Below are 12,092 nucleotides of genomic sequence, written 5' to 3' on the forward strand. Positions count from 1 at the left end.
TTTATATTTTGCTTTTAATTATACTTTGAGGGTTCTTTGCTTCTATTGTATTGTCAGTGAAAGAGAGGAAGACCTTCAACAAGATGGGTTGACACAGCAGTGATGGACTTGAGCCTTGTTTGGAGATTATATCAGAGGTGCAGGATAGGGCAAGATTCTGATGTGCTTACTGGGTGGCTATGAATCAGAGTGCACTCAATGACACCTAACAGCAAACTACATTGTATCTATGTGGTGAGAATACTAAATGATGGTGGTGCAACTCTGTATCTTTTGCCAGCTCTGGGTTTGATGGCCTCAGGTCATGGTTCTTGGTTGCTATGGAGTTGGCTATGATGTGCAGGGACCCCGGGCACAGCTGAGCAAAGCCTTTCGCCAAGTCCAAGGCCGTCTTCCCCTACACTGCTCTGCTCAGTCCTCTGTTGCAGCCTCTGTGTGGTTTTTGTACCTTCCAAACCGGGAGCTTATCTTCTAGCCCTACGTGGTGATACTCTGTTGTGAATGAGAAGAGTTTTACTGGTTAATATTTGAAAGCAGAACCCGAGTCCTCTCTTCCCAGTCTTTCTTAGTCTGGAAGCAACCTTGAAACCTGTCCACCATAGATGACCCTGCTGGCATTTAAAATACTGGTGACATGGCATAGTGTCCAGCGTCAGAGCAACACACAGGCCACAACAAATCGAACGTCAGTAATAGGATTTGTGATTAACAATTTGAAACTAGGCATGGTAGTGAATCCTATACAGGTCAGCATCCTTTTAAAACCCTGACCTGTTGGGAGTTGAGTTGATTCTGCCTCAGAGCGACCCCATGGAAGCCAAATAGCAAACTAAATATTAATCTAAATGATAAACCAAATGCTGTATCAGGATTTAAGGGAGGTGCAAATTCAAGCTGGAATTCCTCCGGAGACAAGTCACAGGGGTCAAGCACCAAGGCAAACCTTCAAGTCTCCTCTTCATGATTCTTGGATTATTTTTGCCAGCCCCTCCCTCCTGAGCCAAGCATAAGGTTGACCATAGAGAAAAACTCCGTTTCATTTGCAAAATAATTCTCTTTGTGATTTACTTCCTGGTGACTCAGGGAAGGTAGGTTCTGGGCTTCAGCCTTTGAGCTGTTCGCCCCCTGCCTTTCTGCTCTCTCTTGCTTTTCTCCGTCCTTGGTGTCCCTGTCTCTCTCTTTGTCCTCATCCGACAACAGCTATATATCACATGGGAAGAGACTGCCCAACTTTTACGCATGAAATAACTGGTGGATTCGAACTGCCTACCTTTGATTTGGCAGCTGAACTCCTTACCCTGCAGTCACAGAAATGATTTCTATCAAGCCAGCGGTCCGTTATAGGCATTTATGGGGATACTGTTTCCCTGTTGAAGGTTAAATGAGTTCATAGATGTACCTAGAGTTTGGGGCATGCTGTGTGGATGGTGGCTGTCATTGTTACGATTTTGCTTGGTTACTCAGGCTGGGGGTGGGGAACAGTGGGGTTCGCTTTCCCCCCCAGTGGTCAGAGCAGAGGTGCTGACCAGCTGTGCTTTCCTCTCTCCACAGTCTGCCCCACGGCTTGTAAGTCGCAAGGCTGCACGGCCGAGGGTCTCTGCTGCCACAGCGAGTGCCTGGGCAACTGCCTGGAGCCCGACGACCCCACCAAGTGCGTGGCCTGCCGCCACTTCTACCTGGACGGCCGCTGCGTGGACACCTGCCCGCCCCCCTACTACCACTTCCAGGACTGGCGCTGTGTGAACTTCAGCTTCTGCCAGGACCTACACAACAAATGCAAACATTCGCGGAGGCAGGGCTGCCACCAGTACGGCATCTTCGACAACAAGTGTGTCCCCGAGTGTCCCTCCGGATACACCATGAACTCCAGCAAGTGAGTGCTGCGCAGGGCCCGGGGCCTGGGGTGGGGGTGCTGCCCGTTAGAACTGTGTGTGAGCTCCGAGCAGATGGGCCAAGTGAGAGAGGGTCGATCCCCAGGGCTTTCTTTGAGGCATAGCTGGGTGGTCTTGAACTGCCCACCTTTGAGATAACCTCCTAGCATGTTAACTATTTGCACCACCCAGGGACTCCCTGATGCTTCCTTTTGCTCCAGTCTTTAACTGAGGAACCTGTAAGCTGCCCCCCCCCCCGAGAAGCTAGCTTTGGGGGGGCATGGGGCCTCTGTTGCAACCACTCAACTCTGCTGATGTCCCCCCTAAAACCAACCCTCAAAAACCCCTCACTCTCAGCAATCAGGTTGGAACCATCTCTGGCCGCTACTCACTCAGTGCCACTTTCACCCCCTTTAGAGACATGATATGTTGTAGACAGGTGCTGTCGGGTTGACTACGACTCCTTACAACCCCGTGAATAGACCTGAACCTTGCCCTGCCCTGTCTCCTCATGGTCCCGGTCACGCTCAAGGTCACCGTGTTAGTCTCTGTATTAATCCACGTCTTTGAGAGTGCGCTCTTTGCTTGGTCTTCCGTCTACCTTTTCCATCACGATGTTTTTCTCCAAGGATTTATTTGTTCCTCTTGAAAAATCTATCCAAAGTACATGAGCTGAAGTTTCCCCATCCTTGCCTCTAAAGAGCACTCCGGTTGTACTTCCTTCAAGACAGATGTTTCTAAAACCTCATGAATCACAGAAACACAAAGACACACAAGACACACAACCCACAAGTATCTATGACCATAACCCAGTGGTCCCTGAGGTGGCACCACGTTGACCCCAGCTGAAACCTGCGGGGCTTAAGGAATCCATGGAGCCCTCGGCACTGTGGAATGACGCGCACTGAGTGGAGGTGGGGGGGGGGTGTCTCAGTGGGGTCTGAGGGTTCTTTAATTTACACCTGCCAACCCAGTGAGAATTGGTCCAATTTATGCTGCCATTGCAAAGGTGCACGGTTTGATTCCACCTGCTGGGCTGGAAGAAAGATGAGCATTCAACTCCCGTGCGATTTACAGCCTCTGAAAACCCAGTGGAGAGTCAGCTATGAGTTGGTTCCCACTTGATGGTGCACAACAACAACCACAACTATATGTGCAGAGACAGAACACAAACACAGCTACACACACACACACACACACACACACACACACACACTCTCACTCTCACACACTCTCCACTTCACTGTCAGCATTTGGGGTGAAAGACCTCTCCGTAGTGGGGTCCATCCTGTGCCCTGTGTCCCATGCCCTCCTCTAAGGTTGTGACAAGCTACAGATGTCACTGGATATTCTGCCACCAGTGTCCCCGGGGGTGGCCGGGGTGGGGGTGGGGCTCAGTATCAGTTCCAGGTGAGACAAGCTGCCTTTGCCCGTATGGGGCACAGAGAGAAGGCCCCACCACGCTGTGCACCCACCCCCAAACTTGCTGTGGTTAAGATAGAATGAATGGAATTCCAAAATCTCTGTAGATGTTCATTGAAATGAAAAATAAGCAAACTAAATTAATAAAAAAAAATCACCAAAAAAAAAAAGAAAAGCTTCTGCTTTCCCTGACTTTCCCGCTCACACTGGACTGCCCTCATCTTCGACGTTTCCCCCCAGTGCGCTAGCCCGTCTCAGGAGGCCAGCAGGCCGCCCTGCCGGAGCCCTCCCGAGCCTTGTGTTTTGAAGGACGGGTCCTCAGCACGTTCCCACCATCTGGGTGAGAGGCTGCAGCCTGCCCGCCTCGGGGGCGTGACCTCTGGTGCACACCTGCGATGATGACTCTTCCTCAGAGGAGCTATTTCAGGGTGTCTGGGGTCCCAACCAAGTCTCAAAAATGTGTTTCCTGGCTTTTGTGTTGGGAGTCTGAACAAAAACAAAGTAACACCGAAGGAATCAGAAACAGACCCAGGTCCAGGGGCCTGCGGGTCTGCTGACGTGGAGGCCTTCCACCCTGAGCCTGAGAATGAGCCGGGCCAGTGGGCCCTGGAGGGAAACTGTCTTTCTCTAGGAGGGGAGTGTGGAAGGACAAGCAGCTTTGATTTTGAGTCTCTAGGAAGCCTTCTTCCATCATTTTCAGAGCCTGTGAGCACGAGATACTTTGTTTCCCTTGATTTTGTGTTTGTTTATTTATTTATTTATTTTTTTAAAATAAAACTGACCTGGCTACTTTGTTGGCTAAAAATAGGCCTCTGTAAATCACCTTTGCCTGCCAGATGGAACTATATTTTGCTAGTTTATCAGTGAGGTCAGGAAAATTATTCTCTTCCTTTGGATTTGAATGTTTCTGTTTTTCTCATGTTTGAAATGAAGAATGGCCCGTGACGTCTGCTGGGGAGACGCGGGTCCAGCAGACCTCAGCTTTCGTGCTGTAGTGGTGGTGCAGCCAACAGCAGACATTAGCTTAATTTTAACTTTTTTTATTTTATTTTTATTGCGGTTTGGGTGAAAGTTTGCAGAGGAAATTAGTTTTCCATTCAGTGCTCTGTACACATTTTGTTTCATGACCTTGACTGTGGTCCCCCTTTCCGCTTCCTCCCTGGATACCCCAAGGCCCTTCGTCCTTCTACCCTGCCTCTTCCTTCCTTGCGACCTTTTGCTTTGGGCAAATGCTGCCCTTTGAGTCTCTGATGTTAGTTTGCTGGAGAAGCAGTCTTTAGGGTGTTATTGTTCACTCTGAAAGGCGTGCTCTTGTCTGGATGAAAGGTGATCCTTGGAGGTGGTTCAGGTACAGGTTGATGGGTAACTAAGGGTCATATTCTTGGGGTTCCTCTACTCTCTGTTAGTCTCATACCACTGGACTTATGTATGATTTTGAATATTGCTCCACCTTTTCTGCCCACTTTGGTGAGGACCTGCTCACGTGATCCTGACTGGAGCAATCAGCAGTGGGAGCCGGGCACCAGCTAGTTCTCTCGGTCTCAGCAGAGGCTGTGGTTCGCCTGGCACCACCAATCCTTTGCCCTAATTTTTACCTAAAGCATTTGAGTTTTTTCATGCTTCTTAGCACTGGATGAGGAGAGGCCACTAGTTACATCTCCGAGGACTGGTCACAAGCTTACAAGACCCTCGTTATTTTACTCCAAAGTAAAATGTAGAACATCTGTGGGCTATTTTATGCCAGGTGACCAATACACTGCCCCCGATCCCCACCCCCCCAGGCTGTGGTCCTAAGTCTCCGGGCCCAGTGAATCATTGTCCCAGGAAGTTTGGTTTTGGCTAAGACGTTTTCAGAACTTTGCTCCCTGTGTGCACTGCACGATCCTTGGGGATGTCTGTGGCTCATGCCAATACAAATACTGAAGTGTCCTCTGACAAGCCTGAGCGTGCTCCTGGGTATGCTACCACCCACCTCCCCACGTCTGTTCTGCTGACAGAGTCGCTGGGGTGGTTGTTGTTACTGTTAGGTACCATCTGTTGTTTTTTTAAGGGGGAAAAGCCTATAAAGACATTGTTGTTGTGTATTGTTGAGTTACAACCAACCTCTAGCTTACACTCCGGTGGATTTTCAGAGATAGTTCATCAAACGGGAGGAGTTTGCCTATCCTTCTCCCATGGAGCAGCTGGTGGATTCGAACTTAGTGCAGCTTCTTTCCCCTAGGTCACCGGAGTAGGTTCAAGTTAGTTATTATTATTATGATATTATGATTTGAGCAGATTGGTATTCCGTTCAACCATCTATCTACACACATATATATACACATGCATATATAAACACACATATATATATACATACATATATACATACATATATACATATGTTGTTGTTGTTATGTGCCGTTGAGTCGCTTGCGACTCATAGCGACCCTATGTACAACAGCCCTAAACCCTGCTCTATCCTGTGGCAATCACACTGTCTCTGACACACCCATCCCGATCACCCCAGTCACTGAACCAATCCACCTCATAGAGGGTCTTCCCCTCCTGCGCTGTCCCTCCACTCTCTCAAGCATGATGTCCCTCTCCAAAGACCTGTCCCTCCTTACAACAAGTCCAAAGTATGTTAGACGGAGCCTCAGAATCCTTGCCTCCAAGGAGCTGCCTGTTTAACCCTTTCCAGGATGAATCTGTTTGTTTTTCTAGCAGTCCATGGTACACTCAATACTCTTTTTTTTAAAAAATTCAGGTTGTTTATTTTTCATTTCAATGAACATCTACAGAGATTTTAGGATTCCATTCATTCATTGTTGCACCCTTCTCTCTGCACAAACCCCTCCCCCCCGTTTGCTCCTCTCCCTGAAAAGCAAAAGAAAAACTCCCTCCAGCACCACAGCTCAAAGGCATATATATATATATATATATATATATATATACACATACATATATGTTTTTGTTGTTGCTATTTACTCTTGAGTCGCCTGCGACTCATAGTGACCCTGTGTACAACAGCCCTAAACCCTACTGTGTCCTGTGAAAATCTTGTTGCCTCTGACACACGTACCCCATTACCCCAGTCTCTGAATCAGTTAATCTCATCGAGGGTCTTCCTCTTTTGCACTGTCCCTCCACCTTCCCAACTATGACATCCTTTCCAAGGACTAGTCTCTCCTTACAACATACATTTATATGTGGTCATTGTTGTTGTTAAGTGCCGTAGAGTCATAGATGACCCATAGTGACTCTACGAACAAAAGTCTTAAACACAAAACTTTCATCTATTCTCCAAGTTCATAGAGTTTCTGGAGGCAAACTTTTCTGGAAGTGGATGTCACTCCTGCTTCCAAGCCTGTTTAATTTGGGAGATCCACAAAAAACCAGGCTGCCAAAAGCCTTTTTAAATACGAGGCCAAATCCAGTCAGCTTTACACCCTAATGCGATCAATAGCCACACGCCGGTCTCAACTGCACAACCCCAAACCAGAAAATACACCTTTGCAGAATCTGGCTGTTCTGCTCATCTTCCCAGCCTGGAAATGGCAGATAAAGATATAAATATAGGTATAGATTAGATATAGATGTAGATGATATAGAGAGATAGAGATAGATGATATGGATATGAATATAGATATAGATGATATAGATATGGATATAGATATAGACAGATATAGATGATATGGATATAGATAATGGATATAGATATAAATATATACATACATATATATACATACATACAAATACACACACACACACACATACACAAACAACAACAATAACAACATACAGAGGTAAGTAGGATGCCATAGGATAGGGTAAGATTCAGAACCTTTGTTTATGGGGTTGCTGAGCCCTCATCACCTGGACGGTACCTAACAGCAACCAACAACGTGACGCTGCTGGCAGTGCCCACATTGGCCAGCACTGTCCCCACCTTGTGGCTCCTGCTGCCATTGCTCCCTCCTTCCCCTTCCGTCTCACCTCCGAGTTTTAGACAGATGCGGCCCTTGTGTCCTGTGTAGTTGGACGTTCAAAGGGCTGTGTGCCTCTCTGGTGCTATTGTTCATTTACCAATCTTTGGAAAAGGACAGCTTGCTAGGAAGAGTAGGGGGTCAGTGTGGAAGAGGAAGGCCCCGGATGAGGTGAGTTGACACCGTGACAGTTGCAGTGGGGTCACGTGTGTCAGAGACGGTGAGGTTGGCTTAGGAAGGGACAAGGTTCAGAGCCATTGTTCATAGACTTGCTGGGAGTCGTAGTTGACTCGATGGCACATAACAACAACAGGTGGTTCTTGGGGAGCTCTGAGAGCCTAGTGGTGAGGAGTTGTGCTTCCAACCCAAAGGCAGGTGGTTCGAATCCACTAGCTGCTCCACAGGAGAAAGAAGGTCAGTTTCCTCCTGTGTGATTTCTAGTATCTGAAAACAAACCCGCTGGAACGTGAGTTGTGAGTTGCTCCCATCTTGATAGCACACAACCACCACCAACAGTGGTTTCTTCTTTCGCTCGGCGTGGTGTCTTCCAGGCTCATCTACAGACTGGCACGCATGTGACTTCATGCCTCTCAGTGACTGAGCAGTAGTACTCTGTGCTTGGATCACGCGGTGTTTATCTGGGTCTTGTCATTTGTGATCAAAGTGTGAGCCCTGGTGTCGGTAATGCTGGAAGACCCTTACCAAGGGGTGGTGCTTAAAAAGAGTCTTTAGGGTGGTGATTCTCCCTCAGGAGTGACCTGCACCCCCCAGGGACACTGGCAGTATCTGAGGACATTGGTGATTGTCACATATTGGGAAGGGGGTTTGTGCTGCTGGCTTCAGGGGAGTGGAGACCAAGTTGGCTTCAGGGAAGTGGAGACCAAGGATGGTGCTTAATACCCAGCCCTGCAGTGGAGGTCGCCCACAGAAAGCACATGCCAGCTTCAGTGGCATCGCTACTGCAGCTGAGAGAGCTGCCTGAGGCCACAGCGTGAGTCCTGTCCCTTGGACTCCACGCTGCCTGCTGCCTGCAGAGCTGGGCTGGGGATTCTGTGTGCACAGCTCCGTGCCCATCCTGACCCCTTTGACTCTCTCTCCAGCCTCATGTGCACCCCGTGCCTGGGACCCTGCCCCAAAGTCTGTCACATCCTGGAGGGCGAGAAGACCATTGATTCTGTGACGTCCGCTCAGGAGCTCCGAGGGTGCACTGTGATCAACGGGAGCCTGATCATCAACATCCGAGGAGGCAGTAAGTCCCCGGGGCAGCCGGTGGACGGCTGGGAATGGGGAGGGAGGGCTCCATTGTCCCCAGAAGTGAGAGAGGAGGGGCTGAGCCAGCAAACTCTCTGATGGTTACCGCCGTGCCACACCCCCAGCCGATTCTGACTCCTGGTTTCCTCAGAATCTTCAAGGCTGTCATCTCCAAGAAGCATATCACCAAGCCTTTCTTTTTGAGAAACCCCAAATCCCACAAAACCCACACACAGCTGGTTCAGCTGGTCCAGCACACGGCAGCTTTGTTCTTTTTCTGAAGGCATCAGCCTTCCCTTGTGGAAAGGCCAGAGGGCTCAAATTACCACAATAAAAATGTCAGCGACCAAACACGTAGCAGGGAACACACACCACCACCTTCAGGGCTCTTGGGACCCCTCTAAGTGGTCTTGAACTGCCAGCCTTTCAGCTAGTCATAGAGCACTTAATCCTTTCCACCACCCGGGGACCCATAGAGACCCTGACTCGCACACGGGGTCAGAACAGCATCTGTCTGTGGCCCTTTCATTGGTTGAACTCAGTGAGGAGTCATTTCAAACCCAGAAATCAACTCCTTCATTTGACCCCATTCCCAGAAGTCTTGCTTTTCTGTGTTTGGATTTGAGGCATCTTGAAATTTACTTTAAAAAAAAATGATGAAAATATGCTCATTAACAATTTATCAATTTTTTACATGTCCAATTCAGTGGCATTGACAGTGTTCCTATTGAACAACCAGTGTCACTGGTAGTCTGTGAGGCTTTGCTCCCCACCCTGTAAGCAGGACTCAACATTGGTCCCTCTATACTTGTTAACTCGGTGTGAGCGTTGTGCGATATTTGTCCTCTTGTGACTGACCCGCTTCACTCAACATCATGTTTCCAAGGTCCACCTGTGTGGAAGCGGGTATCTGGACTTCGTGTCTCTTTTGGGCTGAATTATATTCCTTATTTTTGTGTGAATGGATGGACCACATTGTGTCTATATGGACACTCGAGCTGTTCTTGACTTTTGGCTATTGTGAATAGTGCTGGGATGAACAATGAGTTACCAGGAATTTGTACATTTGTAACAATAAAGGAACATGCCAGATTGTAGACTATTTAAGAAAAATTCTCTTTTTCACCACCATAAAAATGTTCTTCAAAAAAGTTATCCTGGTAAAAAAGTTACCCATGGTGGACAGTGTTGGCTGGAGCTTCCGACTAAAACAAGCCTGGATAAAACAACGAAAGAATCTTTTCTTTTACTTTTCCATAATTTTTGACTCATGTACTTATAACTTGTTAGTTAAAATTTGTGTCTTCTAGGTTGCAACACCCCCATGATACATCTTCAAGGATATGAACATGTACGGCTAATCACAATCAATAACAGTGCATCTAAATTCCAAAATCAATCTCCATAATAGTCTATGTGTTTCCTACTGCCAAAGGGGCCCTTTAGAGTAGTGAGAGAAGATCTTCACCCTAAAACCCACAGCGTCCCTTTTCAGCAAGAAGTAGCTAAGAGAATACGCCATCCCTTTTTCCTTATGAATCAGGGTGAAGTCTCTCTCAGGGAGGAGTGATAGGGAATGGCAAAGGACACACTGACAAAGGAGATTAATCAGAACTGACTTTGACAAGCACTGTGGCAATTGGACAATTAAAACAGACATTCGGATGGCAGGGGAAGAAGAACGAACTGGGGAGGAGGGTGGAGAGAATGGTGCAGCAGTGAAGGAATGAAAACCCAAAATCCCTGTAAATGTTCATTAAAACTAATAAAATTTAATAATAATAATAATAATTAAAAAAACAAAACACAAGCCTGGAAGCAGGAGCGGCATCCATTTCCGAAATGGCTTACCTCTGGAAACTCTATGTAGGAACAGTGCTCAGGCCGTTCGTTCATAGGGTCACTATGAGTCGTCTATGACTCGACAGCACCAAACAACAACAACAACTGGTGGCCTAGTGGCTAGAAGCTGCACTGCAATCCCAGAGACATATAGTTCAAATCCACCAGATGCTCTGCCGAGGAAGGAGGGACAATCTCCTCCTGTACAAGTCAGATCCGATTTGATGGTACACACACACACAAAAATATGTATATTTTTTTAAAAAAAAACCCATTACTCTGTTGTTTTTGTTTTTTTTTTAAGAAAGGAATACTGTCACCAGCAAAAAAAAAAAATTAAAAAAAAATCCTTGTATTTCTTTATTCTGCAAACATTTATTAAATGAAAAAGGCGAAATTCTTATTGTGGCAGAGATTGCAAGTAAACCAGTGTACTGGGTTAGGCCTGACACTGACCAGATCACCCCCCAGTTCATTTGTCCGGCCGTGTGACTTGCTGCTGGAATGGTAGGTACCCAGGCTATGTTGCTGGTGTTTAAAATCCTGTCAAGCCCCCACGATGGACAGGTTTCCCGTGGACCTTACAGACTGAGACAGACCGGGAAGACTTGACAGTTTCTGAAAATTAGCCAGTGTGGATCAAAACGGAGTCGTGTCCAGTCTACGATTAGAGCGGGAGGCCCCTGGGTGGGAAGGCATTCAATACACAGATGTGTGACTAAGCACATCAGCCGTCAGGAAGACAACACCACAAGGGTACAACATGTGGTCAGTTGAACATGAGACTGTGACTCCTTGACACACGAGAGCACTGACAACAGACGCCATGCTACCATGACTTCAGTTGTGTTTTTAGCATGGTGGCTTTTTTTTAAATTGTAGTATACCACCTTTTTTCTATTAATTTTAATAAAGTTTACAGAGACTTAGGGTTTCCAGTCATTCATTATTGCACTTTTCTCCCTACCCACGCCTCCCCCCTGATTCACTCATCTCCTTGAAAAGTAAAAGAAAAACTCATTATTATGCAATCCCTTCCACCCAAGTCCACTCCACTGTGCAGCCTTCGTTCTCGACTCCTGTCATGACAATAATACCTAATTATATATCCTTTTTAAACAGTTCTCTCCCTCATCTGTTTCAATGCAGTATACATCATTCCTCCCCTCCTTCTCTGCCTTCCCTCAACCCTGATGTCAGTCCTGTTTTACAACAGTGGCCCTGTGCAATATTTGTCCTTTTGTGACTGAGCTATTTCTCTCAGCATAATGTCCTTCAGGGTCACCCATTTTGCATAGTGTTTTGTGAGTTCCTTGGTTTTCATTGCTGCATAGTATTCCATTGTGTGAATATACCACAACTTCTCTATCCATTTGTTTGTTGATGGGCACTTGGGTTGTTTCCAGCTCTTTGCTATTGTGAACAAAGCCGCGATAAACATGGGTGTGCATAGCAAGGTGGCTTTTGAGCAGCAGAAGCTGTTCAGTGCAGCCTGTAAGTTGACTCTGTGGAATGCTGGCGTGCCATGGTTGAGCACTGCAGCTGCTGGCCTAGAGGTCAGCACATCACATCCACAGAGAGGCTTGTGGAGAAAGATGGGATCGTCTGATCCTGTAAATGTTGCGGCCTTGGAAACTCATGAGGTAGCTCCCTCCATCGTGTAGGGCTGCGTTGAGTAGGAATTAGCCCAACCACAGTGGGTTTTTAATTGTTGCTCTTGTTTTGTTTTGTTTTGTTTTTT

General features: G+C 47.1%; 1 protein-coding gene across 1 annotated transcript in view; it reads left to right on the forward strand.

Moving 5' to 3' along the window:
• The window catches only part of INSR (insulin receptor), a 219,832-nt gene that overhangs the window by 139,552 nt on the left and 68,188 nt on the right, over positions 1 to 12,092 (forward strand). The window contains exons 6-7 of the mRNA XM_006902677.1: positions 1,552 to 1,873; positions 8,359 to 8,507. Of these exons, the coding sequence (XP_006902739.1) occupies positions 1,552 to 1,873; positions 8,359 to 8,507 (471 nt within the window). The remainder of the gene's footprint in view (positions 1 to 1,551; positions 1,874 to 8,358; positions 8,508 to 12,092) is intronic.

The sequence above is a fragment of the Elephantulus edwardii genome, unplaced genomic scaffold (assembly GCF_000299155.1).
Source record: "Elephantulus edwardii isolate Elephantulus edwardi_28Jun2011 unplaced genomic scaffold, EleEdw1.0 scaffold00438, whole genome shotgun sequence".
NCBI lineage: Eukaryota > Metazoa > Chordata > Mammalia > Macroscelidea > Macroscelididae > Elephantulus > Elephantulus edwardii.